The following is a 16179-nucleotide window of genomic DNA, read 5'->3' on the forward strand; positions in this document are numbered from 1 at the left end:
CGTTAGCGCAGCATTTCCGGCGGGCGCGGGGGGTTGTGGGGGATCGTCGCGCGCCTCTTCTCCGCGGCGGTGCTGAGGAGCGGGAGCCGTGATGGTGAGCGGGGCGGGCGGCGGGCCGGGCCCGGCGGCTCCTCGCGCCCCGCGCCTGCCTGGGGGGGTCGGCGCGGGCCGCTTTCCCTTCCCCCTAGGGCAGGGGGCGGTCGCCGGCACCGCGCGCGGGAAGGCGCGGCGGGTAGTGGGGAAGGCCGCGGCCGCCGCTCCGGGCCCGGGCGGGCGGCAGCACGTGCTGGCGGGGCAGCGGCCTCGCGACGTGCCGCCCCGCCGCCGCCGGAGCCTCCTCGGCACAAAGGCCGGTTGCCCTCAGAGGAAGGGGGGAAGGGGGGAGGCTTCCGGCCCTGGCGTGGAGCGGGCTTGCCCGGGAGCTTCAGCCCCTTTCCAGGGCGCTTCTGGAAGCGCAGTTCTTCCTGGCGAGCGCTAGCTTCGCGGATCCGTCGAGTGTGCCAACCTCAAATGGCTGGTTTGCGTTAACTGAAGCTGTTTCTACCCATGCTGCTTTCCCTGCTCCTCCCCAGTACTTGGAGGAGGGAAAGGCGGTAGCTTGCGCTGGTGGGCTGTTTGAATGGCACGCTGAAGCACAAAGGCCTACCGGTCACAATAGTTTGTTGCATTTATCTAATAAATTTGAATATGCTGAAGGAAGTTGTTGTCCTGCAGTGGAAGGACAAGTGCTTCTGGGTTTGCAGCAAAGTTCTACGTCTGTCTGGCACTTGCTCAAAAGCAGTTAGCTTCTGCTAGGATGAGCAGCTACAAGCCCTGTCCCTGTTATACAAAGTGAAAGAAGACACTTAAACCACTTTTTCTGCCTAGCAGGAATAACTGAAGGGCATTTCGGTATGTGGTATACTACCTGTATTTGCATCACTGCACATCTTATTCTTATGATACTTGTTTCTCTTCCTTTTAAATTATTTTTTACTTTCTTGTTGAATAGACTACAGTTGGTAGAAGCCTCTTTGGGCAGGTGCTGCCTAGCTCCAGAGTCCTGCTGGTTTGGCTGTCGGCACTGCCTTAACCATTTTTACAGGGTTGTGTCTTCGATAATTGGAGCACTTTCTAAAGTGCTCTCTAGAAGTTCAAAATTGGTGTGATATAAACGATGTGGTATCTTGGTTCAGTGTCCTGCTTAACAGCAGCCAGTACAACTGTGCTTTAAAAGAAAATGCAGGAAAACCCAACATACGCATCAGAATAATAAGGGTCCATATTGGGCTCTTCCAGATAACCTGGTCCTAATGCATGAAGGCTTATGGCTCTTCCCTTGTTTTGGTTTTCTTTTTCCTAACAATAAGATTTATACCTATAGGAAAACACAATAGTTACTAATCACACTGATTTTTGCCCTGTCACCTGGGCATGTATTCAGTAGGGCAGGTAATAGTCAGAGGAAACTTTTCTCAGGCTTCTGAACTTGTCACTTTTTTGTACTTCTGTGGTAGGAGAGGAGGAACAATTTTATCAAATCAAGCAAATTTTTTTCCCCTTAAGGTAAAATAATAGGAAGTTCCCAAGGAAATGTTTGAGATGTAATGCATTAGTTCTGCAATACAGATGGTCCCACTGGCATTAATTTTAATAAATTCTGGTCCAGTATCTGATATGGATATTGTAAAGTGTCTGAAGTGATAAACAGTTTAAAGTCAGAAGCCCAAATAATTTCTACCTTAAAGTTCTAAAAGAACTGGCTTACGTGCCTGGCTCACTGATAGTTTTTTCTATAATCTGATTATTGGGATAATTTCAGAATATATATGATTCCCCAGCAAGATTCTGAGAGACCAAATACAGAATTCACTCAATTATGATACAGTTCTGTAACTCCTAGTCAGTTCTGTTTTCTCTATGCTCTCTTAGGTTTTGTCAAAGAAACCCAACTTCTTTTAAATACTGAGTTTAGTTGAAAAAGGCAAAGGTGTGTATGTAATCAGATGCCAGAAATGTAGTTTGCAAGACACTCTGATGCTAAAATAACAGCTTTTTTTAGAACACGCTGACTGAACTGGCTGATGCACCTCGTCCATTGTTGTTAATAAGGGATCCTTAGTGAAATGCTCCCAGGAAATCAGAGTTGCAAGTCCTGGAACCAAGCCTTGTCATCAGTGAGCAGCAAATAAAAATGATAGTGCTGGAAAAAGTACTTTATTATAAAGTTTGGCAGAGTCTATTTGGACTCCCTGGTAAGACATGCCTGTTCAAGCACAATGCACTTAGGAACAGCCAGATACCAGCCCCCCTTGGGCAGTTCCTTTCAAATCTAGTATCCTCTGGCATATATGAAAGTGGACTTAAATGGTCTAGTCTCCTTTGTATGATTTTTTTGTTACAGTGTGTAGCTCTGAATTCCCTTCTTTTTCCATTTCTGGTCGGGAAAAGTCTTGCTGCTTCTGTTTCTCTGTGTAACTTTTTTCTGGGCTTCCCTGAATCTCCTTCTACCATGTTATTTGAGACAGAATTTAAAGAACTGAAAACTGCATTCCAGGCATGGGGACGCTATCAGTCATGGTATAAAAATTCGTACTGTTTTCTTGTTGTTCCTTGTAAATCCTAATATTGGCCATTTTTCTTTTCTGTCACTGCATTTGAACACTGAACCGATATCTTCACTGATCTATCCAAAGTGTGGGTCAGCATTTTTCTATCAGCAGCTGATTAATTTAAGCCCAATAATATGCTTTGGTATCAGCTTCCAGTGTGTCTTTCTCTGCAGTTGCCTCCATAAATATTACATGTTGGTGCTCACCTCATATATTAGCATTGAAAATGTTGGATCCAATTAGCAGCACTGGAAATGGCATTTTGTAGTGTGCTTGCAAACTTTCTGTGCTGTGTAACCTGTTAATTAGATCACAGATTGTGTACACTTCAAAAATCTTGCTTGTTGTTTGCTCAAATTACTTGCTGTAGCCAAGTGAAAAATATTACAGAAATAATGCAAGCCACAGACTGTACAATCATCTAAGTCTTTCCTGCAGAAGAACAAGCTCTGACATTTGGAACAGTTATCTGTGCCATAATTACTGTTTCAGTAGACTCACTGAAGTATGAAAAATCAGTGCATCTGTTTTGCAGGAAATAATCTTGAATATGAAGTGCAGATTTGTTGTACAATTTGTGTTCCCTTGAAGTTGAACGCATAACTCAGAATAGCTATTTGTGTTAAAATCTTTAAGGTGAGCCTGGTAGTGAAGTTAAGTTGGACTCTCTCCTCACTCTGTATTTGGAGTATTTAAAATTATACTAACAGCTTGCGTTTGGAATAAAATAAGTAAATGCACTAATGGCATAGCTTTTATACATTGACTTTATTGCTTTGCTTTTGTGTTTAAATAGAAACTATTTCCGTGGTATTTTTTTCAACACAATAGCTGCTTTACCAGTGATTTTACACATTTTAAAGTTACGTAAGGATTGATAGGACTGATCGGAAACAAAAATTAACACATCTTATATGAACAGTAAATGCTATTTGGAAAATGTCCATGTCCCTGATAGCTAGTTCAGTATTTTAATATTATACTTCTTTTTAGTGCTTCATTCAGATAAATAACTTAATTCAAACAAAAAAAAAATTCAAATTTTGCAAGTAACCTGTTTTCTTGGTGTTTGTTTTGTTTTTCAGTCTCACACAATTCTACTTGTCCAGCCTACCAAGAGGCCAGAAGGCAGAACATATGCTGATTACGAATCAGTGAATGAATGCATGGAAGGTGGGTGCAGACATGGTAGTCAAAAACTGTTGTTAAAACCCCGCTTTTGACATATTCCCAAAATTACTCAGTAAGAAAATAAGTTACTGTTCATGCTTTCCCAAAGTAATTCACAAAAAAAATGCAAAAATCTCATGCTTTTAGTTTACTAATGTTTTAGCAAACTAAAAAATATTTATTCTTTGTTTCTAAAACAAAGAACTTGTTTTAGAAAAACAAAATTTTAGAAAAAACAATTCTAAACCAAAGAACATTCCTTTTTATATTAAATGCCTCTTATTGATTTAACTAGATTGAACCACGTTCAGTTCATGATAGTAGGCAATGTTCTTGGTGGGGCTATGCAGCAGACTTGCCTGAATGCATTTCATTGCAGGATCAGAGCCTAACAACTCACTAATTTTTGTGCTAGCCATGTAAAGGAAAGATTGCTACTGGAAATAATACATAAAATAAAAGTATGTGTGCAATTGATACATAATTTGCAGCCTCGTGGCATGCATGCCAGAGAAAAAAATCCTGCATGACTTTAAGAGACACATAGTGAGCTTGGAAAGAAGATTGAAATACTACGGCTGTATGATTTAAATGTGGAATTTCACTTAACATTAAAAATTCTAATTCCAGGAAGTTTTGCGAGGCAAACAAAAGCATATTAAAGACTATGTAAAGCCTCCGTGCTCACTTTAATATTATGTTCTTCTCAAATGTATCCGAATTATTTATGGGCTAGCTTAAATAAAACTGATTTAAATTCATATACAGGCTTGTGCTGTCACTCTTGCCTCAGTAGCCCTGTTTGACTCTTTCATCAAGAATGATCTCTCTTCTGAGATTTGAGTAGTTTTATTTGACATTAGTTCTTCTCTTTCTCAGGTGCTTGTACCGTAGGAATATATGTTGCAATTATTGTTTTAAAATTATTAGAAGGAATTTCAGGTTTCCATTGGAGCTTACTGCATGGAAAGTTCCATCTTTGACAGAACTGAAACTTTTTCCTCTAGATGCCTCTGTCCATGCATCTTACCTGATTTTATAGGATTAGTATTATGTTTCAATGCATATAGCTAGAACAAAAGCATTTCACCTCTGCAAAATCTGCGTAAGAAGTTTATGTCTCTGTTTTCATAGTAGTCATCTCTAAACTTTCTGGGTATCTGTGGTTCAGTAGCTGAAGAAGTTTCAGCAAAGACAGTTGTTGGTTTTTTAATATTGCACTGTTGATCTTTTTTCTCTGTAGGAGTCTGTAAAATGTATGAAGAGCATCTGAAGAGAATGAATCCTAACAGTCCATCGATTACATATGATATCAGCCAGTTGTTTGACTTCATTGATGACTTGGCAGACCTCAGCTGTCTTGTGTAAGTTCGGTTGTACAAGTCCATTTCAGTGACTTAGAGAAGTCAGAAGTCTTCCATGTAAACTCTTACATGTTAAATCTGGTAAGATTCTGGGGTTTTTTGCAATAACTGTGTTAGTAAGGTGGCAGTATTGCAGGTGGCATGCCATGTTGCCCACTCCAATTAACTGCATTGGAATAAAGTATCTCTAAAGAAAGCTTAGAAACTGACGGTTCCACTTGGATTTTAGTCACCTTGAAGCTCCCAGCATTTCAAATACTGAAGTCCAACAGTTTAATACAGCTACGTATTTTATTAATGCTAGAATCTCTTTAAATTGGGGCTGTCTCTGCCTTTGTGCAGTTGGTCCGATTCTTAAGGAGGCAGAATGATTACAGAATTTTATTCAGCTGAGGGCTGTACTGGTGGTACAGTAGAAGTGTATAGAAGCACATTGCAGCCGATCGTTTGTTTTGATCAAGATACAGCAAGATGGAAGTTTTTGTAAATCCTACTGAAGTGATTGAGGAACAGATCAATCCTTCAGGGAGCCCTAGCTAATTATTTGAGTGTTCTCGTGAATACATTATCTCCAGTTCTCATCTGCGTGTTAAAGTTGTGGGCAAGCAAAGATGGTCTCGTGTACTTTCCATTCTGACTGTACTGTGAAATCAAATGTTAAATTTCATTATTCAGAATATAACTTAACGTGGTAACTAAATCGCTTAGTCCAGATCACGAGTACTTTCCATACCATAAATTTCAAGGTAATGGTTTGATATGATAGTGGTATCAACTTTGCAGAAATGTAGGAATAGGGATACAAATCTCGTATTCAAATAACAAAAGACATAGTGTTTGGCTTTCTAAGCTCAAAATTCCAGAAACTATTTTTAAGCCGGTGAGTATCTGGTGTGGACATTCCTGCAGCTGTACTGCTCTGTCTGAAATCCCAGTGCAAGTACTTGTGCAGCTGCACAGTGAACAACCTTTGCCAGTTAATTCCAGTTTAAAATAAAAACCTATTTTAAAAAAACCTGAGCATCAGATTGCTTTCCTTTGCATTCTGATGTACATACAGAATCTATGTTACTGATAGTGACTTATTACAAATGCCGTTTACCAAAGTCCTCAGTAGAGTAACCAAAACAGGATTGCAGTTTCTGCAGTTACCTTGTTCCTAGACATTCTGCCACGTTTGATCTTCAGGTGTCATAGTGCTGGGCTGATGCAGTTTGAAAGACACACTTTGTTTTAGTTTATCTAACAGACTGAAGCTAGCTATTTGCTTTAGGAAGCAGCAACTGTTTTCTAGTACAGTCTTGTGCCTTTCTTAATTAGGCTTGTAAACCCAGTGTCGTGCCAAATTCTACTTCAGCTTACAGTTTTCCAGCAGATGGCACACATAGCACATGGTGTACCAGACATGTCTTGTGTTCATGGAGATTCCTAGAGTACTTGCTATCTAGTCTCGCAGTGTAGCATGATGAATGGATTGGGGTGGGAATCAGTAACTTTTCCCGAAATTAACATTTCTTACATTGCACTGGAACTACTACTATATCAATATATACTGAAACTCTTTCTATGGCCTTGAACCGGTCATGCTGGGTTTTAAATAACAAGGCTTTCTTAGAAACAGTATGCTTAGGTTTTTTTCCTTAGGTAAGAACTGTAAATTATTCTGAATTGAGTTAACTCCGGATTTTTACTTAGCTTCTTACCAGTGACCGTCTCACCCTTCTTACCTGATTAGAAATACGTGTACCAAGATTTAAAGACTGACCGGGACTTCAGTAGTTCTTGAAGCATTCACTGAAAGTACCATCTTCGTAAGAAAAACCATTCAACTTTAACGACTAAGGGGGAAAGGAGGGCATGAATCTACACAGATAACTTCACGCAATTTGCTTTCATTTTTCAGTCTAATTCTGCTTCAATTCAACAGTGTCTTGAGTAACTGAGTTCTCTGGCCCTGGCAAGAAATCTTGCTAGTGGACTACTTTTATCAATTATCCCTGAGTAGCGAAGAGAATGAGTCTGTGGGTTCTTGTTTTCAGTTTGCTTTTTATGAAGTGTCCTTGTTTCTTAGATGTAATCTTGCTGTCACTGCCAACTGGCAAGAATCCTTTGTCATCCATCTATGCCTCTACCTTTGCTCCTGGAAAATTGTGCTTTTATTCATTTTCTAAAAATTCCAAACAGAAGTGGAACACTTGAAAATTCACATGAGCACTTGCTTGAAGTAGTGTTGAAAAAGTTTTTGGCTCATCAAAACAGATTAGATCGTTTCCTGGTGGAACTATTGTTCTTCATTCTGAGCTCCAGAATATTAAGGTGCTCCATTTGTTGTCTCCCATAAGTAATTATATTGATGAATTAAAATGTGAACACGCTGTGATCCAGCCACTCAGTAGTCCTTGGAGCATCTAGTTTTATTTCAGGTTCTCGCTGATCTGCTGGGTAACTGGTTTTTAGGGAACAGGATAAATCTCTTTGATAAGTGGCAATTCCCATCTACTTCTGATATTACTTGTGTTCTGTACACAACTTTCTGCCTCATGCACTTGAGGAGGCTTAATTGTTCGTGGAGTTCTTCCGGTAGATGTACTGCAGGACAGACATACTACATTAATTCTTCTTTTCTCTCTAGTTACCGTGCTGATACTCAGACATACCAACCGTACAATAAAGACTGGATAAAGGAGAAGATCTACGTCCTCCTCCGCAGGCAGGCCCAGCAAGCAAGCAAATAATGGGGGCACCATCATTACATGGGTTTGGGGGAGGGCTTGGACAACAGGTGTGTACAGAGTGTGGTAGTGAACGTTTTGTATTATAGTCATCCTGTTGCCATCTTGTTAAACTCTTTAGCCAGGACTGAATGTATTGTTAGAGATGCAAGGATTTTGTTGGATTTGACTTTTTTTCAGTGTAAATGGAAAAGAAAGTACAACATCTTCAGCAGAGTTTTAATTTGGTTTTTTTCCTCTGGTTAGCTAATGGTCCTACCGTATTTGAACCCCTGGGGCTGTTCACATTGTACTTCACCACATTCACTGTATGTGCCCTTCTGTGGGGTTTCCAACATTTAGTTATGTCCTTGAGACAGTCTTAATGGGGAATAAAAAAATTACCCTTTAGTTAAACTTGAGTGCTGAATTTTGTGTTTTCTGCCAGACAACAAATTAAATCTTTCTTGCCTGTTTGCCAAAGGACGGGGCTTGAAAGGTTACATGGACTGAACCAACAGTTGTTTGCTGTATTACAGAACGGCTCAAATTCTGGCCTGCCGAATTAACTTCTGGGGCCTAGTCTTGACTACTGTCTTTCCTGGGGATCTTTGGGAAACACAGCAACCCTCTTGCACTCTAAACTTGATCTTTCTACAAGGCGTTTATACTCAGGTAAGTGTGTCTGCTCTGGGATAGGAGAGGGGTGAGAGCAGGCTGAATGCATCACATCACAGACCCCATGAATTAGTCTACTTCCAACCTTCCCCTGAGAAAGGAATAGGCAAAGCAAATTTGTTTTGATGGGAATCTGTCCCAAACTGCATTTTCTCTACAAAGGATAAGGACTTAACTGCTTGCACACACTGTGAAGTTATATCTGCCCTGGATATCTTGAATGCTGATGTCTTTGTAATTCTGCTGTACTGAAAAAGTTTGGATGGGAGGACACATTAGACCAAAAAATACAGCAGGTAGAAAAGCAAGGCGGGCTTGGTACTTTGTGCCTTTGCGTTAGTCTAGAGTTTGTCTACTATAGGTACAGATTTCAGTCTTAGACTTGTACAGGTATAACTCAACCAGGAGCAGTTCCAGGATTAACAGAGGAGTGAATGTAGTTCTCTCCAGTGCACTTAACTTCCTGATACACATCAATAGTTTCTGATGGACCTCACAGCAAATGGATTGGCTTAAAAGAATCTGAGGTCAAATTGGCTGTCTATAGTAAAGTTTTAATGAAACTAGCTTCACTTAAGTGATAAGTAATAGCTGCTGAAGACTTGGCATCAAATTCCTGAAGAGATAGAAATTCTTAGAAAGGTATCACGAGGGGGTGTTAAACTTTTTTCCCCCAACACAAATACAAATTGGAGATTAGACCTACTAGCTCTACAGTTGTAGTGACCCCGAATCGATTTGATCCGCTAACATAAAAAACATGCTTCCTTTATAATAAATAGTGATTTTTAAAACATAGTAGGTCAGAAGTATATTAATCCACTTAAGGTTACCTATATCTGTAAATACTTCTGTATGGAAGTTTTATATTCAAATGCAGCTTGACACAGTAAGTAAAACTTAGAAAATTCGCTATTGCTCCATACAATAACATTCAGGTTTCATATAAGCAATGTTATTTAAACAGCTTGTATAGCTTATCCTCCCATATAGCAAGTAGTAAAATAACATGTTCTTTACTAACATGTTTGGGTTTTACTTCTGGTAAATGTTTACAATTTTTTTAAAAAAAATTCCAGTATTCTCATGGTGAATCATTCAAGGTGCTAAGTAGGATGCGATTTTGCAGTCTTTAAATGAAGCCAAATAAACATTCCTTCTCCCTTCCTGTCACATTAAAATAGTGATTTAATATTTTCTTCATTCTGTGAGCTTGTTTTCAATTTAAGGAAAACTAGCAATGTGGGCTCTTTCCTTATTGTGAAAAGTACAAGGAGCATGCCGAATCTATAGTAATAGGGAACTCGGAACATAACACAGCTTTGCCTTCAAAGATAACCTAAAGTTCAGTCTGATAAATAAAATCTTCCTCTTTCTTGGTTTTGGCTCTCGTATAATAACTGCAAACTAAGACCAGTAAACAAGTACAAAATATGAATTTCTCATGTTAGAGCAGAAAATGGGAAGAAGGTGCTTTAAAGCAGGTGGTAATAAACATTTCTCCTTTATGAAAGGGACTTTATGAAGCTATGTTTTTTGGCAAGTAGAAGATAAACAAGCTTTAACTTCAAGATTAATCCACAGTAAGTTTTTTTTTTATTTTAAATACTTGTAACTTCTGTGGTCATCTCAGTAATTGAAGTTTTCACAGAATTGGAAAACAGAAGTAAATGTTCCTTTTATACCTCTGGAGCCAGACTCAGCCTTCTGCTCATACAACGATATTGTCTGTAGACCGCTTTAAGAAAAGGGACTTACTTAGGCATCATCTCTCTCTTCCCCCTCATCACCCAGCTACACGTCTTTTTTTTTTTTTTTCCCCTGAAATAAGATACTAGTTAAAACTCTCTAGTGCATAGGTCTTGATCTGCTGTTCTCCATATTCCTTTAGAGTCGCCTTTTACTTGATTAACTACTCGTGAAACAACAGATTTGTTGCTTAACTGAGCCGCTGACTGAATACACTGGAAGGAAAAAACATGCTGCAGCATCTACCTGATGCGCAACTGGTTAGAAGAATCTGGAAAGCTGTCTCCAACTAATCACTGCCTTCAGAAATATAGTGAAGAGTGTTTATGAGCATTTGGAAACACATAATGTGCTGGCAGACTGGCACTCTAGTAATGTAGTCTGCTTTGACAGGCCAGGTGACAAATTACTCTCCAGTTTGCTTCTTGGCTCCTTTCCAGTAAAGCATGACTGCAGCACGTTTAGGACTTTCTCCAGTTGCACCTGTCCTTAGAGGCATAAGATAGCACTTCCACTAAGACATATCAACCATTTGCCTGAGTTCAGCTACTTTACAAGTGAGGTTTGTCAGCAGCATTTTGCAAGTAAAGCCATAAACAAATTCCATGATTACAGAAAGTATGTCAGAAAAGAATCTGTCATCCCATGCGTGCTTTCCCTGTGGCAGACTGTCGGGTGCTTCCTGCATAAAGGATAGGTACAAGTAGCAGTGCTGGTCATACCTGCTACAGTGTGGGAAGAAATGATAAAGTAAATTATATTGGCTGTTTCTGCAGGAGAGTGGTACAGTATTGTAAAACAGGGATAAAGAATGGAATTCAGAGACCTACTATTTCCAAGTGTGGAAATTTTTTTTAAAGCAAGTCCATTAAGCAAGCCTAGCCTCAGTTCACTGAGATGTATGAGCCCTCATCCGTCGCCAGGAGTACAGAGCAACTGAGGTGCTTGCCTGACTTCAGCTTGGCTTGTGGAGCCATGAAACATGCTGCGTCTTTTCTAGGCATGGAGTAGAAAAGTCCTCATGCAGTCTCTGGACTGCCTGCTACTGATTTCAGGCTGGGGCATGACCAGAACGATACAACTCATTACTTAGTGAATAGCCATGCCAAGAAAATAGTAAGGTGAAGTTCTGTGAGATGGCCGAGCTGATCTAACAGTTCACTGCTGTTGAAAGGCATAACGCTACTCCGCACTACGTACAAAAGAGACATTGGGTGTTGTGGGGAAGGGGAGAACAGGACTGCCAATCAACACCAACAAGCAGAGTAGCTGGTCACTTAAAAAAAAAAGTCTCATCTGAGGCTTTGAGAACAAGGTCAAGCACAGTAGATGATGTTGCAGAAAACAGTAGATTAATTGTCGTGTGTGTGTAATATAGATATACATATAAAGGACCAGTTTACCTACCATTGCATGCTCCTGCCAGTCAGTAACGCACTGGGGCGGGGGAGGATGCCTGACACTATTCTGTCGCTTACTTTAATTAACCCTTTGGCACAGCCAAAATCTTACAGCCAGTTCAAGGACCTAGGTCTGATGTAACCCCACTAGGATTAGAATTTGAGTTCTATTTGACACCACAATAACAACAGGATCACCCTCTTACAGGAATCTCACTCTGCAGCCTCCTTCAGTACACTGAAGGGGATTGTGAAAAGCAAAGTTGAGTTTGTATTCCTGCTTTGAGGGTGAAATAAGCTAGGTAGTTGAGATACTTGTCTACAGTTTCTTTCATCATCACATTCTTTTAAAATAGACTGAAATCATGACATCCATCACAACACATCATAAGCACAGCAGGAAAGAAGCATCCCCATCATTACATCAGTCTGTTCTCGTGCCTAACACCACTGTCACGTACAGCGGGGAAAAAGAGTAAGTAGTAGCCAAGACCACCTTGTTATTTTTGTTAGTAACTAATATACGTGCTCTAGAAAAACCTGTTTACAGCAAGAGGAGACGTCACCACTCATAGTATTTTTTTAGGTTGGAAGAACCACCATATTTTTCACTTGCATTAGAAAGAGGTAAGAAAGTTGCAAAGTTGCTGGCTGTGATCTTATTACCATATGCCAAGCAATGAGCTAGTTCGTGATGCACTGAAAGCAAGGATGCTCCTTAAGATGACTTACTCTCAGAGGGAGGAGGGGAACGCTCCAGCTACTTTGCAAATGTACATAACTGTTTATGTACCCTGAAGCAATTCCCACTGAGTAACGGCCTGATTGTACTGGAACTCAGCTATGTGGAAACGCAAACAAGCCATCAAGAAAGCTAACAAAGTGAAAAAATCAAGGGTAGCTGGATTACAAGTACAAAGTAATTTCAAGCTCCTGTTTTTCAACTGTTATGAAACTGTTAAGTGTCTTATAGACCCTGGAGAGCATTAAAACGAATAAATTACAAATTCTCTGTTGTGCCATTATCATGGGGGGGGGGGGGGGGAGGGGATGGGCGAGAAGTATTTGCAGGGCCAGGGAGCATAATTTAGCAATTCTCCAGCAGGAGACAGGGTATGGCTGAGGCTAGTAACTGAGTCTGAGATTCTCAGCCTCACTGAGCATCTGAACCACTCGCCTTAGGTACCCACTTTTCCTTGAAGTCTGGAGCGCTGACTTCAGTACTTGTCTCAAGATAAAATGATAAATAACTTGTATGGCTATACATAAACTGCAAGAGTAAATCTGTTGAAATAGAAAGTTATTTTAAAGCTCTGCCATATTAGTCAATTCTCTGAGGTTTTCTGCACTGAGTGTCTTGTCTGCTATAATGTTACTTAGTATTAGCTGAATATAACGTACCATTCACTGAAATAGCAGGGGAATGAATTTGCCACTGAAATACACTAAGTGGAGATGTTTGGTTTTGTGTAGTGCAAGGCAGCTCTATTCTGACCCATTAATAAATGATGCATCCTCACCATGTCTGAAAAGGACTGATGTTAAAGTAAGCCCCATCTGGATTTGTTACAGGGAAACATCATATTCTAGCAATGAGTTTTCTGATTACTGTAGTCTGAACTATGCCTGTATGAACAGTTTATCTGGATGAAGTTTGGGCACAGCTCCAATTTATAGGTTTTATTCCTACTATTTGTGCTGAGTTTGCATATGACACGCAAGTAAAACTTGAGTGCTGCATATCCCTGGTGGAGCATTAGCAAGGGTTTTGTTACCAATTTTGTACGCGCTAGTCGATCTGCTGCTGCAACCCCTGCAGTGTCCCCATAGTCCTTCCAACTAAGACTGTTAGTGTGCACTGTCATCTTAGCATCAGCTGTCAGTGACATACACACAGCTTCTGGAACTCTGTGTAGCTGCTGCATGCCTTGCGTTTGTGCCACGTAAGTCAATGAGACCTGGAGAAGAGGAAAAAATTGTGCTACGTACTTAGAGGCTGTATTTCTAGACTCTACCACTGGCTAAATATGACACTTGTATGGCCCAGATCTCTAAGGCACCAGTGCTTCCATCTAGCGTATTTAATTCCTGTTCAGACAGCTTCTGCATCGCTCCATTGGCTGTGCAGGAAACAGGCTCCTAAGTTTAAACTATTACCTTCTTAGTTACCTGGGGGATTGGGTTTCACACACTCCCAACACAAACCTGTTGCCCAAGAGGTTGGGGAATATCCATCCCTGGAGATGTTCAAGACCTGACTGGACACAGCACTGAGCAGCCTGATCTGGTTAGACCTGCTCTGAGCAGGATTTGACTAGATGACTTCTGGAGCTTTCTTCCAACCTAAATTATCCATCATTCTGTTGGACTCGCTACTGGAAATAGTGAGTCCACTATTCCTAAAATAGGAAACCTAAGCTTTGAATTCCTACTCTGACCAATTTCATGCAGGCATTTGAACTCGGTGTTCCCCAGGCCACTTAGGACAGTGCTGCAAACGGCAGGCTATCAAGTACTCGCGAGTGGGTTTGCATGACACAATGGTAGTATTCACTGGGCTACAAAAACCACAACTAATCCCCAGTGACAAAGACAGGGCGCAGAACAGTCAGGTTTGATCTTGTTCTGATAATTCTCTTTGAATGAATGAAGGTTCACATGGGACACTGAGAATAATGCCTTGTTGTAGAGTTTTAGTCCTGAGAGTCACCAGACCTGCCACTCATGCAACCCCCCCCACCCCCCTCGCCATACACTCGCACACCCCACAAGCCTTTCCAGCCCTCAACAAATTAAAAAAAACCACCTGTATAAGAGATAAGAGGCCTCAGAATTGTGTGATGTACTGATAGGGAAAGCTCAAGGACGTTGCAAAATGCCAGGGGAAGGTAAGAAACAGGCCATGCATGACAATGGAGAGAAAAGCAAATCAATCACACCTGTGCCCCTGCCTCCACACACCCCCCCAACACCCTCTGCTGATCTCATTGGGAGGCAAAGGCATCCTAACGCAGTATCCAGTAACGTACTTGCAGGGGGAAGAGGAAAGTCAGTGCTACTAGGACTAGAAATAAACCTTGTTCCACATTTCATTTTTAGCTATGCCTACTCTCAGGAAGGAAGTGGGGGGTGGAGGAAAAAAAAAAAATCTCAGTACATTAACTTGATCTCTGAGGGAATTCTTAGCTTGTACATCTATTCCACTGTAACACTGGAATGTAGCAGAAGCACCGAGACATAACCAGAGCGTAGCAAGCGGAGTCAGCATTCAAGTCTTCTCTTTGAAGAAGTGCATTTCTCAAATCCAGAATTGTTTGTTCTCCATCCCCGTCATCTCCAGAAGTTTAGCCAGTGCCAAACCAATGCAGCTTTCCTTGCCTGGCTCGTAATGCTGTTCCAGAACACACTTCTCAGCTCAGTAGTATCCTTCTAGATTCTGGGCCAAGTGAGTTTAATTTCAATTTCTATCCACTTTGTGCTAGTAGCATTTTATCTTCTTTCTCCAAGTACCTCTCCCCTCATCTCCCAGGAAAAGCAATCATTCCCCATGCCAATTTTGCTAAGTTAGTAACTTGTGATTGGTAGCTTCTTGTACAACAAGTTGCTTTGTCTCCTGCTCATCCTAGCAGTTTTCTGCATCTTTTCCTAAGTTTGTCTTCGATTGAACGTAGTTATCATTCTGGGCACCTGCAGCTCTAAACGAAGTTTACCAATCTTTCATACTGTGGTAATGATATCTCCTTAGTCTTAACCAAGAATGAATCATTTAATGCCTCCTAAAATTGCATGTGTTGTTTTTGTGTTTACAATGCACTTAATTGTTCGGTGATCACTCAGTGCACCCTCTATCATCTCCAAGTAAAAGCACTCATTATTCATACAAAATGAAACATCTTCAGCTAGAAAGCTTGACAAAGAGACATGTGAGAATAACCAAGCAGTTGATCTTGAGGACACTCACCTGGGATATTCCAGAGGACTCGAAGCCTGTCTGAAATGAGCAGAGCGGGGGCTACTTTAACCACAAAACTGTGTTGCTCTGTTTCTTGGCAGAAAGGCACCCAAATCAGGTCAGCCATAGCTCCAGGAAGTATTTCCCTTCTGAAAATCCCAAGGAAAAATAGGCACCTCCCTCCATTTTAAAATTAACTAATCATCTTGTTAGCATATTGCATAACCTAGGCAGCCCTGTGCTCAGCACGATGGCTTCTGTCTGTCTTACTCCTCAGCCCTGATCCTCCCTAACTGGAGGATGCCTGGGCATCTCATTTGGAGCCCCAGGTTCCTCCTGCGGGGGAACAGCAGCCAGTAGAATTTTTATCAACCTGCCCCCCAAGACACCTCAAATAAAATATTTTAAGCTCCATAAACCTGAGTTCTCCGTTTAAACTGTTTCTGTAGAAAATTCATGACTACCTCCAGGCATGCTGTCATTAGAAGTTAGACATTACTTAAATCTAGTTGCAGGGAGAACAGAGGTCCAATCTCAAAGGTGTTCGACGTGTAATTCAGATTG

General features: G+C 41.0%; 1 protein-coding gene across 1 annotated transcript; it reads left to right on the forward strand.

The window, feature by feature from the left end:
* The first annotated feature begins 7 nt into the window (after nucleotides 1–7).
* On the forward strand, nucleotides 8–8253 carry ERH (ERH mRNA splicing and mitosis factor). The gene is made up of 4 exons (XM_076344802.1): nucleotides 8–94; nucleotides 3677–3764; nucleotides 5005–5125; nucleotides 7758–8253. Exons 1-4 carry the CDS (start codon nucleotides 92–94, stop codon nucleotides 7858–7860), a joined length of 315 nt encoding a protein of 104 aa, XP_076200917.1. The 5' UTR covers nucleotides 8–91; the 3' UTR covers nucleotides 7861–8253.
* The last annotated feature ends 7926 nt before the right edge of the window (nucleotides 8254–16179 follow it).

Source organism: Aptenodytes patagonicus, chromosome 7 (assembly GCF_965638725.1).
Source record: "Aptenodytes patagonicus chromosome 7, bAptPat1.pri.cur, whole genome shotgun sequence".
In the NCBI taxonomy this organism is placed as follows: domain Eukaryota; kingdom Metazoa; phylum Chordata; class Aves; order Sphenisciformes; family Spheniscidae; genus Aptenodytes; species Aptenodytes patagonicus.

What these genes read in the sequence shown, in the direction of transcription:
- ERH (XM_076344802.1), top strand. An exon ending in AGTGAATGAATGCATGGAAG is followed by an intron (nt 3,765 to 5,004) that starts GTGGGTGCAGAC and finishes TTTTCTCTGTAG; the next exon opens with GAGTCTGTAAAATGTATGAA. An exon ending in GCAGACCTCAGCTGTCTTGT is followed by an intron (nt 5,126 to 7,757) that starts GTAAGTTCGGTT and finishes TTTTCTCTCTAG; the next exon opens with TTACCGTGCTGATACTCAGA.